A 19275-nucleotide genomic window follows, 5' to 3' on the forward strand; every position below is an offset into this window, starting at 1 on the left:
CAATAACTCTAAGTTAAGTTAAGTCATCAACACCTTAATCATGCCAGTGTATATTTATACAATTATGTAATGTGGTTAAAATGTATAATACAATTGTTTTAACATTGAATAAGTGTAATTCATGCATAAATGTGACCTACAATTTGAGTACATCTTCATAACGAGTCCTAAAACTAGATCAGGGATGGGCAACTTCCATGATGGAGAGGGCCACATTTTTTTCAGCATGACCATTGGAGGGCCACATGACCTCGCACTTCAAATAATTGAATATGAAAAATGCTACAAATGATTTTCAATAAGAACAAATTTTATATGAATTTATATCTGTATGTTTACAGCACCAACATTTATCAACAACTATTTTCTGCATATTAATGCATTTTAATACGGCAAAAGACAAACCGTTTGCTTAAAAAAAGTGCAAAAAGGAAGTCCTTCATATCAAAGAACAAAAAGTTTGCTTAAAAAACTGATTGCAAATACAGTAGTTCCTCTGTGTAAAATAAGTTCATTATAACAAGTCCTTCATAAGCAACAAGGACAAAACATTTGCTTATAAAAGTGCAAAAGGCATTTTAACTCATTTATAACAAAGAACAAAAAAGATTTAAAAGCTGATTGCAAATAGCTCATTCAATAATAGCAGAAAACTAGACCACAGAGGCCCAACATTTATTGAAGCCGCCAGTTGCCCATCCCTGAACTAGATTGAGAACCCAGGTAAACAATATATAAACAATATATAAATTTTACCAAATCATTTACTATTCATTTAATATTAATTCAAAGGCAAGTGTTTAGCGGTCTTATGTTGGAGTAACTATATTTGTTTATTTATTTATTTATTGAGCTACTAACACTGAAAGTTCTGAATGGTACAGGACAGGACAAGAATTGTCCAATGTTTTTGCCATGTTCCTTAAAGAACGCTGCACTGCACTGAATGTGAGTGCGATTTCTGCCAGAGTTACTTGTTTGTCTGCATGGACAATTGTAGCCAGACTCCACCGGTCACAATCATTCTTGTCTTCTGTTATTCACAGTATACATGTGACTTAAGTAATGTTAAATGCCTACACAACTTCAGAAATGGAATTTTCCACCTGGCACCTACTGTTAGGCCTTGCTTGAACTCGCATCACCTTGCTATGTATGAGCATTTTAGTCAGTACTGAGCCTTACTCACAAGATGGCACCTCACAACTTATACAGCTGTGGGCATCCCCATGCAATCCCCAAGGTTACAGATCATGACTTTTGACTTTTAGTATATCTGCTTTTATTTACCAACGTTAAAGTTCTTTGTTAGAGGTATGGGAACATGTGTGATCATTAACTGGGGTGACATTTTCAGTAGCTTGTGGCTGGTGATTAACCCTGTGCAACAAGTTTTGGGACATTTCTCCTTACAAACTACATAAACACAGTGATGGTGGTGGGCTTCCAAGCATGAAACGCTCGAGGCTATTTGGGTATTTCTGTTTGGTTAGGGTTTGGACATGATTCTTAACTATGGAATTTTTTTGTAAACTTGTGTTCTTAAGGTTGCTGTCTTGTAGCATTACCAATTTAGCTGTGTTCACACTGCTAGTTTAGATCCGGTGTTTGGCAAAATAAATAGTATCTAGGTTGATTTTTGATGGTCTGGACAGCCAGAAACCATTAAATAATGCTGAATGAATTCAAACAACATTTTATCCTATCCCCAGCACTGCGTACTGTCAAGCTTCAGGTCATGGACAGATACCCTGACATTTTCCTGTAGAATAACAGAAGGCAGGGAAGTGTTAAATCAATCAAGAAGTCAAACACAGTTTTTGAATTAAGATTTTCAGTTGAAAGGAAATTATAGACTAAAACTTGTCTTAATCCCTGTCTGGAACACCACCCCTCATTTTAAACAAAAAGTGCTATATTGGATTTGTCTACTATTGAATGTCTACTAACAGAACATTTCCTATATCCATGTATCTGTTAAGCTGCAAGGCGCATTTTTCTGCTGTCCTACCATGTGTACTTACTTAGTCTGTCTGATGTTGCATGAACATTAACATTATTTAAAATGATTTTTGCAGGACAACCCACATTAGTTTATTCCATTTGTATTAACGTCAGCTGGTTCAGTGGAGGCCAAACTCCTAAGAAGGGGTTTTGTAACCTTTTCCAGCCAGGTGAGCTCTAATAATAACTTTAATGAGGATCTCAGGAATCTCCATTGTTTAAATTATGGGCACACTTCACTATATCTGTGAAGACCAGATTTTGGTAAGGTAAACTTAAGTTACATACTCAAAGCCAGATGCACCATGTTCTTAATTGAAACACCTTACATCAGTTACCTGTTTAAATTAAATCTTACTGCATATAGTTTTTTTGACAAGTTTTACATTTGGTCAATAATTATGTGTAAAGCTAATGTTTCTTGCGTTAATGGTTTAATTTTTGTCTAGTTTTATTAAGTAGGTGAGAATTTGCTCACATTTCGGGCCCAGTTCAGTCTCAATATATAGAAAAACTAAATTAAGTTTTTACAATAGCATATTATAAAATCATTTTATAATAAAGGCAGACAGAATTGTGTAAAACTATAGCGCTAAAAACACATCTGTTGTCATTATGATTTGCAGCAAGAGATACTAGTGCTGCTGAACCTGTACTGTGGTCATCTTCCTATCTCCCAAATGCTCTGGATAATAGAAGAATGAACAATGCAAACTGGTTTGCATATTGGTTAGGGTTGTTTTGATACCAGAATGCTTGATAGGGATATGAATATTACTATGCTCTATAGCAAATATTATATTAGACTAAATAAAGAAAAAAAAATAGGGAAAAAATGACATCTATTTTTCAGTCTCTTCATCACAAAAAAACTACATTGAAGTATAATTCTCTTGTTAAAGATATACATTTTGAAAAGTTTTCAAATTACAACATTGGATACTTCTTTATACTGCAAATATACTGTATTAAGCAGCATGTTTAAAAACAGTTTTGTAATGTGTTTACATTAGACACATTACACTGTGAAATAAAAACTTTCTGCAAACAGTTCTAAGAATTAACTTCAGAGTAATGGAACTTTAAGTAAAAATATATATATATTTTGTCATGAGATGTGCTTGCTTTCTTTACGTATTAACATTCCTGTATATGGCGTCACAGTTCTTGCCACTCGGAAATGGGTTGACCCAAGGTGATATAATTCCTGAAATAAATTTCTCAATAGAATTTAATGCTTTAATGATTCTTGGCATTTCAGAAATGGTAAGATTCCTTCTAATCTGGAAGTTCACTCAATGGTTTTGATGGCACAATTAACTAGTACTTCCAGACACAAACAGTATCTTTCTAAAGTATTCAATCGTCTATAAAATGTAAAATATTTTTCCAGATTACAAAATGATAACACAAGTCTGATTAAGAATTTTTTTATTTCAATTTTATTGCGACTGTAGGAGCAAATTGGTTTAAACTTTGGTGTATTTGTAATCCAGACTGTTCTGATGACTTTGCAAGCCACTGTTTGTAATGCAGTTGGGAAAAATGGACTCATATTTCCAGCAGGTGCAATGAATCATACACCGGTTCCATTGTTATTTCAGCAAGCTATCCCTTTAATATCACTTTTAATCCATATTATCATCACAAATCAGCATGAACATGTGTGTTTCAGTAACCATCTACTGTATTTTAAGAACATCCTCAAAATAAAGGTGCTTAAAATAGTTATTTGAGTGACACCACTGAAAGAACCTTTTAAAATGCTAGTGACCTTTCACTTGATGTAAAGAGCTTAAAGTTTAAATAACAAGAATGTTATTTACCCCACAAACAGTCTAATCCTCCTTCTATTTTACTCTCAAAGACGTGTGCTCTGCCTGAGAACCTCCTAACCCCAGCCTCAATATACAAATCATATGCTCAATGGTATGTGGTTCTAGGGGTGTCTAGGAAAAATAGGTCCTAAATGTGACATTAATAGAAAGCCATTTCAGATGGTTACAATCTGTACATTACCTTCTATTTATCTTTCTGATAATATGGTTGGATATAACACTCCAGACCAGTTGTGTCATACTTTCATTAAGTTTATTATATAACAAACAGTGCCTATGCCACTTAATATGACCATATCAGTGTCACTGCTGTGCTGGGAGTTGTCTACCAGGCCATGTATGTGTAGTTAACACCAATCCTGTGGCCCAGAAACTGACGAATGATAGACTGGGTAGTGGGTGGACAACGGCAAGCTACAGTCTGAAATTACACACCTGAAAGGCTTATAAGTTAGGTAGACCTCACAGGTACAAGGCAGAAGTATCTAACTGGGAGATAAGTATGTGTGTCCCAGCAAATTGTTTTCAAAATTGTTTTTGGGTGGGTAGTTGGTACTCTCTCCTCTTATGAGCTCTATTGTGATCATTGCAAGTGATAGAGGAGTCCTATTGAGTGGGTTGGTTAGATACCTTAGCTACATTAGGAAGAAAACAATAATAACGTCATAGAGGAGATTATAAACAGTTTGTGTGGTTAACATTGTGTAGTAACTTTATGATACTATAAAACAGATTTTATTATGGGATTCACAACTGAAAACTTCTTGCCTAATATATGGTAGAAACAATGGCTAAGTGCCCTAAACTAATAGATTTATACAGTATTTTACAGCTGCTGGCTATACAGTCGTACAGTAGGTCACAGTAAATATTAATCACTTTTTTTGTTCTTTTGAAAGCAACACGGCAAATAAATACTTAAAATCAAATAATATTTAATTTAAAAGTTTGTTTTAGGCAAATAAAGCCAGTTTCAATGTTTGTTACCATATGAAGTATTTGTTTTGTTTGTTTGAATGAACAAACCACTTTTTACAGTGTATGTGGAGCTTGAATGTGGTTGTGATAGATTACACAGATGACATTATAATATTATTTATAATCAAATTGACCTATATTTAAAAACGTTTTTTTTTATCTATTGGTTTATAACTATATTTTTATGTCATCTAGCCTAATTATGCTACGTTCACATTACCAGGCTTAAGAGACTCAAATCAGATTTTTCATTGTGACTCGCACGTAGCACGTAGCGCAAAAAGACTCATGAATTCCGATTTAGGACCACATATGAAAGTGACTCAAATCTGATTTAAATAAATCAGATTTGGCATGTTTACACTGGCATGAAAAAATCTGATCTGAGCCACATTGAGCAAAAAATCAGATTTGACTCACTTCAGCTTGGTAATGTGGATGTAGTCTTTCATATGTGGTCCTAAATTGTATACATAATTGATACATGGACATGCGACATGAATGTGAACGGTCAAATCAGAATGAATGCGTCTTTTTGCATTTATGCATGCGCTACATGCTTATATTTGTACCCACACATGCAGCTATAGCTGCAAAAACAGCAAAAGCAAACAGCCTGTCCATTTGTTCTCCTCCTTGACCTGAGTATGAACTTCAGACTAGCTGTTTGCTCTCCACTCGAGCAAAAGATGCTCCACATATGATCTGCTAACACATCCATTTCACCTTTATAAAGCTACGAGTGGTTTCTCAAATCAATGTGCACATATGTGAGGCTTTTCAGGGACAGATTTGTTTGTTTACATTACACACAGATACAGGTCATTTAGATTTGTGAATGTGAACCGTCAAAAAATAGGATTTGAGTAATGTGGCTTGTAAATGTGAACATAGCCTTATATTTTTATAAATAACCATATTTACAAAAATGGTGAAAGGTGAAAATAGGTAGACCATTATTTTCCTATTATTTCTCTTATATTATTTTAAATAAAATACTGCCTTTAGCTATTATTGTTCTGCACAAATAGCCATCAAAAAACCCTATAAAGAAATACTACACAGCTTAGTCTTTAGTTTAATTCTACACATTTTGTATTAGATTGACGTCGGTCGTTGGCCAATAAGCCTCGCCTGCAGGCGTCTTCGAAACATTTTAGACCAATCAGGGGAGTCGGGGGCGGGTCCTGTGAGAGCTGACGTAAGTGCAACAGGTTGTCGTGGAGGAAATTTTTCAGTTTTTTTTGTGGGAGACTGACAGCGGCTCGGGTGAACTCTCTCCATCCTCACAGAGCGGAACCTGCGGGACATGAGGAGGCGGTAGAGGCGGAGGAGAAGCCGGGCTGCTCGCTGTTCTCCGGGGTTTGAGGAGTGGAGCCGGGTCGTTTATCTGGTAAGGCTAATAATGCCGCTAATGTTTACTCGGCGCGGGGACAGTCTCGGGGTTAGTCCGGGCAGAGTGTAGGCTACTCCGCTCCTCTAGTTAACAAAGGCTAGATAAGTGTAAACAGCGCATTAAACTAGATACACAGCCTCCATCTCTTTCCTGTGTTTTACTTGTGACCGAAGAGGAGAAGTGCAGAAAGGAGGAGGAGGAGAGGAGGAGAAGAGGAGGAGGAGCGGGCGACTAACAACACCACCACTAGGACCGCTACGACCACCTGTTGCTTTGAAGCTTTTGCCTTGTTGCCGCATTTGTTTCTCTAATGAGAGACTAAAAAGCGCTGTTTGAGGCTTCGTAGCTAACATGGTGTATTTAAAATCAGCCTGCCCGCTAATAAAGCTGTTAACTAGGTTACCTGAGCTACAATATAATGTAATATGTTGTGATAATTCGAATCATTCCCAGTGTAAACAGGCCTGGAGAGAGAACTCCCAGTCCTACTTTCACACAGAATTAAATTAAAGTCAGTGTGTTTTCTGTGTATTTTATAGCTACAGCTTGTTCTTATTAGTATTTCGGATAAATAGTCAGTAATAAGTCGCTGTGTTTACTTGGTCAAGCCTGAGACGAGCTCCGAGTTTCGCTCCCACCGATACTGACAGACCTGCTGGATGAGTTTGAAAAAAAGCTGAACGCTGCTGCTGCTGCTGCTTCTGGCCACACACTGTAAATAAGTCTGTGTGTGATAGATAAGTGTGTGCTAGCTCACCTTAGGTCAGGTAAGTTATTTCCATACTTCTAGCTCGGAAGTCATTTCACAGGGAAATGTACGGCTATTTCTGTCCTCCCTCGCAAAGATATTCCAGTTGTCTGTGGCTGAAGGCAGTGTTGTCACACTGGGTCTAATCTTGTCTTCGTAACAGAAAGTGTGTTCAAGTGTGAGCCATAGAAATGTATCACATTACTATCCTTATTTGATCCAGTGATCCAATTGTATTGTGTTTTAAATTATTCTAAATCTGTACATTCTGGTATCTAAAGGTCATGCACACAGAGAAACTCCTGAAAATATGCTATAATAATTATACATATAATTATATTGATCAACTCTTAGGTTCATAATCTGTAATACATAGTATTGTATAGTTGGGTATTCCCACTGACTTTGATTCAGTTACAATTCACAAAGTCCAGATTCAATTAGATGTAAAATAAATTAAATATCAATTCAGTTATGGAGTCTCCAGTTACATTAACACATTTTGTTTATATAAGAAAAGAGACTTTCAGAGAACTAATATTGTAATAGTATAGGGAACACTAAGACAGTATAAATCAGTACTAAACGTATTAGTATGTTTGCATAAAGAAGCAATGCAAAGCATTCACATTAATGATTATTTTATTATTACAGCTTTGCTGTTGTGTAGAAAGGCTCATTTTAAGGAGTGGTTTTCAGTTTGTACAGGGGTATAAAAAGTTTGGGTACCAAAACAAAATTAGTGTCACTGGGCATAGCTTAACTTTATATACGCATTTTGCACAAGGAGAGGCTGTATGAGGGAGTAATTAGTGCAGAAGAAGTCATTTCTGAGCACACGCCACAAACAGAGTCGCTTGAGGTATACTAAAGCTAAAGCACATTTGAACAAGCCAGCTCATTCTCATTTTGGCATAAGGTGCTGTGGACTGATGAAACTAAAATTGAGTTATTTGGAGGACGGTATGCATGGAGAAAAAAAGAACACAGTATTTCAAGACAAACACTTTACTGCTCCCCACAGTAAAATTAGGTGGTGGTTTCATCATGCAGTGGGGCTGTGTGGTCAGTGCAGGTACTCTGAATCTTGTTAAAGTTGAGTGTCTCATGGATTCCAGTCAATATCAGTAGATTCTTGAGAACAATGTTTAAGAATTAGTGATAAAGTTGAAACACTAAAAAGTTAAACACTAAACACTGCTCAAAATCTACTAAAACATTCATGCAGAGGAACAAGTTCAACGTTCTGGAATGATTATCTCAGTCCCCAGACCTGAATATTATTGAAAATCTGTGGTGTGATTTAATACGGGCTGTTCATGATCAGAAACCATCAAACCTGACCAAACTGGAGATGTTTTATAAAGAAGAATGGTCAAAAATACCTTCAACCAAAAGCCAGACTCTCATTGGAAGCTATAGGAAGTGCTTAAAAGGTGGATCTACTATATATTTTTTAAATAATGTTTGTTGTGGTGTCCAAATTTATGCATCTGCCTAATTTTGTTTAAAGAATTATTTTAAAAAGTGTTAATCTTACAAGCAATGCTGTTTGGGTGAAATATCAAAAGGCACCTAAGGGTAAAAATAGTGTTTAAGAAAGTGAAAGATGATACACTGATACACTGTTAGCCTGCTTGTTATTATTGACTGGGCTCAACAATACATAACTAATTTACTGAACATATTTTGGGTACACATTTAATTACGGACAGATTGTGTCCAAAACAAATATGAACTTTTGAAGACTAGAGAAAACTGTGTTGTATTGTATTCTTATTTATCAAATATTTAGCTCTTAATGTTTTTGCTTTAAACATGTAGTACCTGACTAGTACGATTGTGGGATCAGTGTCTGAGAGTGGTAAAGTCCTGGCATTATCTCATTTCATTCTGTAATAAGGATACATATAATTAAAATGGCCAGATCTGCTCACTGAGTATTAGAGAAGGCCACACAACACTTTCTGTCTGTATTGTGTATTGTGCCTGACTTGTCTAATCATTTATGGCTAAGACTGATTTTAGCTGACTTTAGCTTTTTAGACTTATGTATGTATTGTAAAATTATACTCAGTTTTCTTGAGTCATATCATATCATATCAACACTGTTCTTAGATATGATAATAATAATAATTATAATTCCATTGTCACTGATACTTACATTGTGTGGGTATCAGCACAGATACTGGAACTTAAATACAGTATCCATATCAGCAAAGAAAAACATTGATACTTTCAAGTAGTTTCGAGTAGCAAGTCAGCATTTCTGAACTATTTCACTCGTGAGAAAAACAGTAACGAAATCTTTAAAGCCCGTATTTTGAAGGATGACTGACCTGAAAATGTCATAAATGTTATAACAGAGTGAACAAATCAGATGGAACATGTTGCATGGCTGTCAGTTTGCTCAAAACAAAAATGGACAGTTTTTACACAGAAGTTTAGACCGAAAGTTAGACATTTATTGAACTCTACCAAATCACTACCAAATTTCTACATAATTGCCTTTTGTTTTTAAAGTGTGGCAAATACAGCTCTGGTGAAAATTAAGAGACCACTTCAGTTTCTGAATCCGTTTCTCTGATTTTGCTATTTATAGGTATATGTTGAAGTAAAATGAACATTGTGGGTTTATCTATAAACTACAGACAACATTTCATTTAGAGCATATTCAGTTCATATTTATAAAGTTTGTAAGAGTTCAGAAATCAATATTTGGTGGAATAACCCTGCTTTATTAATCACAGTTTTCATGCATCTTCGTATGTTCTCTTCGTATGCACCAGTCTTACATGCTGCTTTTGGATAGCTGAATGCCACTCCTGGTATGAAAATTCAAGCAATTCAGCTTGGTTCGATGGCTTGTAATCATCCATTGTTCTCGTAATTGTATTTCAGAGGTTTTCAATTTGGTAAAATTAAAGAAACTCATCATATTTAAGTGATCTCTTATTTTTTCCTGTATATTCTGTTGTATATTCTCACTGCTCCAACAAAAGTCTACTTCGACTGATAATGCTACTTACTGTTATTCATCCATATTTCATTTGTGATTGTTCCTACACTGGTGCTGACAATGGTTTTTGACCATTTTTTGTTTTATTTTTAGTTGTTCTGATCAAAAAACAATTGCAATGATATGTGTGCCAAAGATTATTGCTTTATCAAAACAAAATATAACAAAGAAAATTGCTACTTTTCTGAGTATTTGGATATTTTTAACGATACTGATAAATTAGTGGGCCAAACAAAATACTGTATGGCCCAATCCCATTTCACCCCTTGGCTCTACCACTTACCCCTACCCCTTCTTTTCGAGTGTAACCCTTCCCCTTGGAAAAGAGCACCCGATACAGATATAGCTATACCGATACAGATATAGCTATAGCAGTAAAGCACTAAAGTTCATTAACCTAGTTGCTGCTTAACCAGTTAACTTTAGTGCATTGTATGTCTTCAGAAAGGGGGGAGATATTAATTATTAGGGTGCAAAAATGTATTTTTATTGTCAATTCCTCAATTCGTCTCTGATGGGGAGCTGAAATTAGCTTTGATTGGCGTTTATTTCATTTTATTTTTCTGTTCCACCTTAAATGCTGCAGCCTCTGCTAACTGCATCATTTAAGGTGGAATGGGGAAGTTGGCTAGCCAGCTAGTTACTGAGACAAACTAGTAGCAATCTTTTTAATGCTTAATATGAAGAATTTGGCTATAAAACATTGAAAATACACATTAATCTATGGTAATATAGTGCTAGTCATCACTTAAGAAAAATACTTAAATTTGTGGGTTTCTTCTGTCGCTTGTTCCACCATATTACCAGTGATTCTCATACCCCTCAGTTTAATGTGTGCCTCTGAAAAAAAATCTCTGTTTGAAGGGCTAACAAGCCCTATCCCTTCCCCCCTAAACCTCTAGCTTAACAAGAATCAGGACACCCCTACCCCTTAGGTGTGCGTAGTGTGGTAGGGCCAAGGGGTTAAATGATATTAGGCCCATATGTCAGGCCCTCAGTTGCATCACATATGTATATTATTGGACTCTAATGTGTATTATTATGTAAAAACATGTTCTTTTTTCATTATTAATATGATTATTCTTTATATATTTATTTTTTCATTCATTCAACTGTAAGGAAGTCACACATTTGCAGTGAAGTGGCCATGTAAAAAAGAGAAACTTTGAGGAGGCCTGAGGCCTGAGGACCTGTCCAATGACATTTCTACCCATGATGACACTCGTTTTAGTGCCAGTTCTGTCTGTGAGCTCAGGCTGAGCAAATCCAGATGAATGCTAATGTTTGGTTCTGTTGATACATTATGTGTTTTCTGCTTTTGTTGCTCAGATCGATGTCAGCATTTAAGTGAATCTGACAGTAACTTAAAATGAAACATGAACACAGATGCACAAACCGACCTGAGCGATGATTGAAACCCAGCAGCAGGAAGTCTTTCCTGTAAAAACAAGCAATGAGATAAGTGTAGTGATCAAACTGGTTACAGTCAGGCTTTTTAAAACAAATGGAAAGTTTGTTAAGGAAAACAACAGTGCTTTCAACAAGGTATGAGAATTTCCTTGTACATGAAGGATTTATGGTATTTAGCTAAGACCTTTTTCAACATTCAGGTGGTTCTTTGTCACAGATCTCTGTAGCTTTATTCATCCTTTACTAAGGAACACTTTCTTAAGCGTATATTGGATTGATTTTAAAAGGTTCTGCAATGTACAGTTGCTAATTCCTATTGAAATTACAAGATTGTGTCATTAATTACTAAAATGGTTATATTACTAATGTGGTTTGATCATAATCCAAATTGCAATTATGTACAAACACAGCCTAACTAAACTAATACCATAAAGAGTTGTCCTACTCATGTCTCTTTTTAAGATTTGCAAACTGTAATATGTAAAGTATTTGTCCGTACCCAAAAAGAAAATTCTATGGTACTGTAAATAGTTTCTTTGATTTACTTGGGTGTCTTCTAGAACCATAGTACAGCTTAGATTCTCTGCCCGAACCCGAATGTTTTTTTTTTTAATGCTAATTTTATTTTATATAAAGCTATGGCGTGATAATCACAATATAGCAAAGTAACAATTCAAACTGCTTTGAATAAAATGTTGCAGAAGCTGGAAAGATTATTGATTATGATTCTTGGACTGTTTTGGTGTAATGAGTGTGCAGTGTGTAGCATTATTGTTGTTTATGTGTTTTGCACTAAGGCTATATGTTTAAAAACAAAATGTTCAGAAAGTGTTTTATATTCGTAGACATTGTTAATTATATTATAGTAGAAGGGGAGATCAATTCTTATTAAACATTGTTGTTCAATGTTGCAGTTTTAATTGAAAGCGTTCTAAACAGATTTTGCTGATAAAAAAGCCTGAAAATGTTTTTTAAAAAGCTCAGTTTTAACTCTCTCTAAAAAAAATGTCTTGTTTAAATCAGGCTCAGGATCACAAAAATAGGATTCGGGCAGGTTGTGCACGGGCTTGGGCCGGGTCGAGCTTGATGTTTTTGAGCCTGATCTAACCTCTAAACCATGGTAGTTGAGGAAACATTGTTATAGCACCTCCTCAATTAATAGAATTTAGCTCAAACAGAGCATTAACTTTTTTTTATTGAAAATGTGTGTTTGTTGGTACACAATGTAGTGCATTGAAGTAGGGATGTGCAATAGGACCAGAACCTTGTGATAGGTCTATGCTTTAAAATACTCTGGATTAAGCAGGTGTCTCTCCCGGTCACAATTACTGAAGCAAATATTTATGCATTCTTCTTGGTCAGTACTTAACATTTTCTTACACGTCTTTTTTTCTCGTTCTTTAAGACTTTTAGTTGGGCTGGGAGATAAAAAACCTGATATTCTTTAAATATATGAGCGATTGTGATAACTTTTTATTTTGTAAACAGACGGCACAATTTAAAGTGATGCCCATGCTATTGCTTGCTTCATTACATTACATTTAATTTAATTATTTTTTTTTTTTTATTCAATTTTTTTTTTTTTAACAAATCGTAAACGGACCCATTCAGTCCTACATGCAGCTTTAATATTAAACACAGTGCAAACATAACCTCCTTTACATTATGGTTAGTAAAAAAGTGTAAATTACTCCCACATAAAAGAGTTCTTTACAAGTTTCTGAATGAAGAAAATGTCTGCTGAGGTTCCCTCTAGATTATTCCATTCTGAAAATCGCATTAAAACAGTAATTTGATTAGTCAAATTATTTCAGGTATCCTTAAAGCCCTAATTGTTATGCCTTGCAGCTATCAGTTTATTTTGTGTACATGAGATGTATTGTAAACCTGTCACATCTGGTTTCTAATGATCAGGGAGGTGAGCAATAGTGTATTATTAGATATTAGGCACATTATATGATGGTGATTAAATGCAGGCTGTAAAACAAATTATATCCTAGAATATTATATTATTGTGTAAATAGCCTTAGGCTGTGTTGAACAGGGCATTACTATAAAGTTAGTCTACTAAAAATCCTTAATCGGCTGCTTATCTTAACCGGAACTTTGTGGCTTTATTATCTTTTAAAAATTACGAATTGGATAGGTATTGGGCAATTGGCCATAATCTGATTGGATCTGGGCCAATAGTAATAGATTAGGACATCAGTAGTTCACACATTGTTCATCCTCTTGTAAGACTCTACAGTGTCCTAATCCTTAATCTTCTCTTCTTGAAACCCTACTGAAATCACATGAACCTGCATTTGCTTTAGGAGAATGTCTGGAATTCTGACTATGTGAGCAAGACAATGGGTTACTATGAGTGGCTGATCAAGCCTAATGCCTGACTGGGTTGCTGCCTGTTACAGTGTAACTCAACCCCCTATTATAGCTGGTTATTAATTAATAACTAGTAGATTATTGATTGGTTAGTAAATTCCTGTCTCTTAGTCTTTTTAGTGACCATTGTATGGGGATAGCTCTCAGAGAAAGTTCTTGCTCTACAAAACACTGAGTGATGTGTTCTTTATACCTGTAAAAACATAAAGCAATTTTCCCTTTAAATATTAGCAGCATTAAACTCAGGTCATTATACATTGACTAATAAATAGGAGAGTGATGTCTCCATGATTTCCACTATGTGCACAGAAAGCTGCTACTGCACTATGAAACTTTGGTGGAGCTGAATAAGGCCTCTTACAAGAACTGTTTACCCAAGTTATACCACAGTTAATTTCGATCCTGCAATGTGAGAGGCGTTCTATGAGTACCATTATCAGCCGGTAATGCACTGTAACTGAAGCCCTCCATACTTCGCCACATACAGGTACCCTAGCAACGATGCAGCACTTTCAAGCCAAACAGCTCAGCTACAAACAAAGCCGCAATGGAACTATTTTAACTCACCGAGTTTTTTATAACCAAACAGATCGTATTTTCTCATCCTCTTTAACTTAAAATCTTTCAATAAACAGCGATAATGAAACAGTGGTAAAATCGCAATAATACACTTGAGGTTTGTGCTGTGACGCGTAATATTGGCACTGCTGTGCTGATCTACGGCACTCCCTCTTGTGTATTATTGCTTAATTATATTTGTGTAAAATTTAATTTGAATACACTTAGGTTATTAAATTATCAACCAATATATGGTCATAACCATAATGATTTATCCTCCCTAAAATATTGATAAAATATCATGTGTACTTGGCGGGAAAAGCTCAATAATATAAAAAAGCTGGACTACTTTGTTTTAAACAGCATTTTTGTTTTATTTATTCATTTAGGATATTTTATATACAAAATGTATATTCTTATTGTAATTCCTGACTATTCTTAATAAGTTAAGTTTAAATGTGAGAACATTTTCTTATGCTACACTATTTTTTTTGTATGAGTGACATAGAATGGTCTTACAAAGACAATAATATTGTTAGTTGCAATTATTACTGGGATAATATTTTTATTAAAAAAATTATCATTGCACGCCTCTACCTAGTCACTCTACATGGTTCATTCTCTTTCACTTATCAATAGATCCACAAAAATTACAGCTGTCCATAAGATGAAGATCAGAGTGTGATTTGTATTGATTGCAGAGGTGTAAAAGTCTGTTACACACTGTAAGTATAGGGAGGCCAATCAGCATAAAATACCAAGTATGTTTTGTAACATCATACTACTCTGTAACTCTCATGTTTCTCAGTCATGTTTATCATAAAGAACTTACAGCTCTGGAAAAAAATAAGAGAAACCCTTTCAGTATCTTAATTCGTTTCTCTGATTTTGCTATTTATAGGTATATGTTTGAGTAAAACGAACATTGTTGTTTTATTCTATGAACTACGGACAACAATTCTCCCAAACTCCAAATATAAATATTGCCATTTAGAAAATTTATTTGCAAAAATAAGGAAGAATTATGCAGAGCTTTCGGACCTCAAATAATGCAAAGAAAACAAATTCATATTCATAAAGTTTCAAGAGTTCAGAAATCAATATTTGGTGGAATATGCCTGATTTTTAATCACAGTTTTTGTGCATCTTGTGCATTCTTCTCCACCAGTCTTACACACTGCTTTTGGATAACTTTATGCCACTTCTGGTGCAAAAATTCAAACCGTTCAGCTTGGTTTGACGGCTTGTGATCAACCATCTTCCTCTTAATTATATTCCAGAGGTTTTTAATTTGGTAAAATCAAAGAAACTCATCATTTTTAAGTGGTCTCTTATTTTTTTCCAGTGCTGTATATATTTGGATCAGTAAGCACCACCTTGTCCAAGATACTGCACTTAACAGGTTCAGAACAGACTGAACTTGTTCAACCCCAGTGACACCAGTAAAATGGCCTGTAGAGTGTAGATGCATTTGAATGATGCTAAACAAACATTGGGGTTGAACAAGTTCACTGAGAAGATAAAAGAGAGGGCAAGTAGATGAGGGGGGAGGAGAGAAGAACAATCCCTGCATAACTGCAGATGTTTAATGCTCTGATGCGTTTGGACAGTAGGATGATTTTGCCCCAGGCCCTCTTTACTGGAGCTATTATGATTCCAGCACATCTGTTTTGGATTAGTTGTTTAATTCTGTAGGCAAAATATTGAATTGCTATTTAATTAGTAGAGATGTTAATTTTGTAATGTAACAAGATTTGTAAGATTATTACATTATTGTGTGTGTGTGTGTGTGTGTGTTTATGTGGGTGTTATGCTTCTGTGAACCTCTGGTAAAGACTGTGGAATGGGAATAGTAAGGAATGTGGCAGAACCTGTTCCCTGCAGCTGCCACACCTATTGCTACGACATACTGACATACATTCTTCTTTATTCTTTCCTTTTTCTTTCCTTTCTTCTTATTCAACACCTCACACACACAATGAGGGTAAATCATTCAACTTACAATAGCTGTTGGTAAACTTATTCATTGTAAAAAAGAATGCCAAACAGTAATCAAATGAGTCTTCAGGCTAAACTTTTTTGCATAAAAATGATTGAGTGTTGAGTTGTTTATAAGTAGGCAAGCTGTACCTGACCCAATGACATATTAACATTTTAGCTGTCTACACATGCTTTTAAAAAAATGTACTTTACCTCCAATGAAGATTAAATCAACAATTGATATTTCAGGTACAGAAATCAGATAACTTTTAAAAGAATGTACTATAGTAACTGCTAATATGGGTCGCATCACATTAAAAAGTGTGACACTTTAAGTATCAGAAAATATCAGACCCACCATCTGAATAATACCTCATCTGTGGTGGTTTGTCCTGTGAGGTCCTGTCCATTGAAGACCACGGTGTGAAAGGAGGATAATAAATTAATATGCACAGAAACAAAAGAGGTGTAGTCTGTAATTATAGAACTACTCCTATATGCACAGTGGAGCTGATTTAATTATAATAATTTGATTATAATGTTATGTTTAATTGGTGTACGTCAATTTTTTTTTCATCTTTTACACATTTAAACTATGCTTTTTTTTTTTTTTTTACTAAAAATGAATGTTAGTGTTGTAAAATTAGCATTTGGGAGCTGTTTATTAAAACCCGTATACTAATCCATCTTTTAATGCAAAAATTATAATATCATTAAAAAGTTACTTTATTTCAGTAATTCAGTTCAAGATGGTATGTTATATAGATGTATTACACACAGAGTGATCTATTTTAAATCAGTAACACATAATATGCCAATTTTCTGAAAGAGCATTTGTTACTTTTGGCCGTGTGGGCAGTGTGCCAAGCCCTGCTGGAAAATGAAATCCGCATTTTCATAGCAGACAGAAGCATGAAGTGCTGTACGATTTTCTGGGAAAACACTAAACTGACTTTGTACTGGTTAGAACACAGTGGATCAACACCAGCAGATGACATGTCTCCTCAAACCATCACTGATTGTAGACACTTCACACTAGACCTCAAGCAGCTTGGACTGTGTGTCTCTCCATTCTTCCTCCAGACTCCTAATTTCCAAATAAAATGCAAAATTTATTGATGGTCTGTGATGTTTTGTAGAGCCATAGCATCTGCTGGTGTTGGTCCTGCAGTAATGCACCAACAAACTATGCATTATTTAAAAATCCAGGGGAGACTAAAGTAACTGATTGCAGAATTATTTCATTGATGAAGAAAAAAACGCCACATACACAATGTTTCTAAATTATTTTACACTATATTCCCTGAGACTGTGTAACAGGTGCCATTTGCACAGCAGCAGTCATTACATAAAACTGACTCATTTGTGTATGTAGCTTGTAGGATTCAAATTTTACTTGTTCAAACTATTACTTGTTGCTAAATCCTGTGTCACCAAACTGCAGCCCACTCATTAATTCTTCAACTTTCTCTTTACAGAGTGCAGCAATGAGCTCCCTCTCTACAGACAGAAAGCCTCCTTTGGACTACGGTGTCCAAATCCGCTTCATCAAAGACTTGGATGACACAGGTGGAGGCTACGCAGACAGAAGTCGAGGGGCTGGAGCAGTTAGTGGGACTGGAGCTCCTGGAACCCCCCCATCCAATAAGTACGGAGTTGCAGTGAGAGTTCAGGGCATTTCAGGGCAGCCCTATGTTGTACTAAAGGATGGGGAGAAGGGGGATTCCTATGGGGTACAGCTGAAGACCCAATCCCAGACACAGAGCCAAGCTCCTGCACTTTCTTCCACAGGAAACGACCTCCCTCAAGCTTTGAGAGATGGGGCTCAGACTCCTAACCCTTATGGTCCAGTTGGGCAGTCAGCCTTGCAAGAAGAGGAGACTGGTGAATATGGGAGTCCTTTAAGGAGACCACCTGGTGATGGACAGGCTGGGAGTCAAGGAGAGATGGAGGTAGGGACTCCAGAACGGCCCACCTCGACATCTCCAGCCAATGGTTTGGAAAAGAAAAACTTTGGAGAACTGAATGAGGCGGGGCTTAGGCGGGTTGGTCAGAATCATATTGGTGCAGCTGAAAATGGGACAGGGCTGAATGGACCATTAAATGGGAAAAGAGGTGGTGCATTTCCAGAATCATTCCCAGAACCACAGAAACTTCCTTCGTTTGATGAGCAGCCAGCCGAAGCCATCGACACTAAATCCTTAGCTCCCATTAATAAGCTCATCAGTAAGTTTAACAACAATAGCCCAAGCATTGCCACATCCAGCTTGCCAGGTCAGACTAGAGGGCGCTCTGGAGCTCGAACGCGGCTACAGTTCGAAGATCGGAAGCGCTCTCGCAGCCTGGATGCCCGCAAAGATCAGAAAGAGGAACCGCCTTCCCCACCAACCGTAAACCCCTACGCTCCTACCAGTGCCCCTACCATTGACCCCACCATTGCCCCCAACACAGCTACCAACACAGCCACCACGCTCAACTCTCCCAAACCAGCAACCTACAGCAGTCTTGGGAGAAACTCTTCCTCCGTCGCCAAGGTTCCTGCTGTCCCTGCTTCAAAACCACTCACGTTCAATAAATCACCAAAGAACTTTGTTGCCATGGAAACTCCACCCAATATACCAAAGAAGCCGGTAAGCATTCGTGTAGATTTTTTAAGTATACAAGCTGTCCTTTCTGGACATGGCCATTCTCTGACCCAAGTCTGTATAAGAAGTGAGCTACATGCACTACAGACTATCTTTTCTGGATATATTGACTTCATCTGTCTCTCATCTGTTTCCTAAAAAAGATATAGTCCATTTTATTTGGGTTTAGTTTATTTAAAATTAGTCAAAGTGGTTTTTATTGTCATTTCAGCTATATACAGAGTACACAGTGAAACGAAACAACGTTCCTCCAGGGACCATGGTGCACATAAACACAGTGTAGACAGAACAATAGTGCAACAGTACAAAAGTGCAGA

At 36.2% G+C, this 19275-nt stretch overlaps 1 protein-coding gene across 3 annotated transcripts in view; it reads left to right on the forward strand.

Annotated features, from left to right (window-relative positions):
• The first annotated feature begins 6029 nt into the window (after positions 1–6029).
• The window catches only part of cgnb (cingulin b), a 43094-nt gene continuing 29848 nt past the window's right edge, over positions 6030–19275 (forward strand). For 2 of the 3 annotated variants that reach the window (XM_022666807.2, XM_022666808.2), the window contains exons 1-2: positions 6030–6213; positions 17792–18943. In XM_022666807.2, the coding sequence (XP_022522528.2) occupies positions 17801–18943 (1143 nt within the window). In that variant the 5' untranslated portion in view covers positions 6030–6213; positions 17792–17800. Of the gene's footprint in view, positions 6214–6747; positions 6984–17791; positions 18944–19275 lie in introns of those variants that run through there. The other variant, XM_049476233.1, reaches the window with a different exon arrangement.

This window comes from Astyanax mexicanus, chromosome 3 (assembly GCF_023375975.1).
Source record: "Astyanax mexicanus isolate ESR-SI-001 chromosome 3, AstMex3_surface, whole genome shotgun sequence".
Taxonomy (NCBI): Eukaryota; Metazoa; Chordata; class Actinopteri; order Characiformes; family Acestrorhamphidae; genus Astyanax; species Astyanax mexicanus.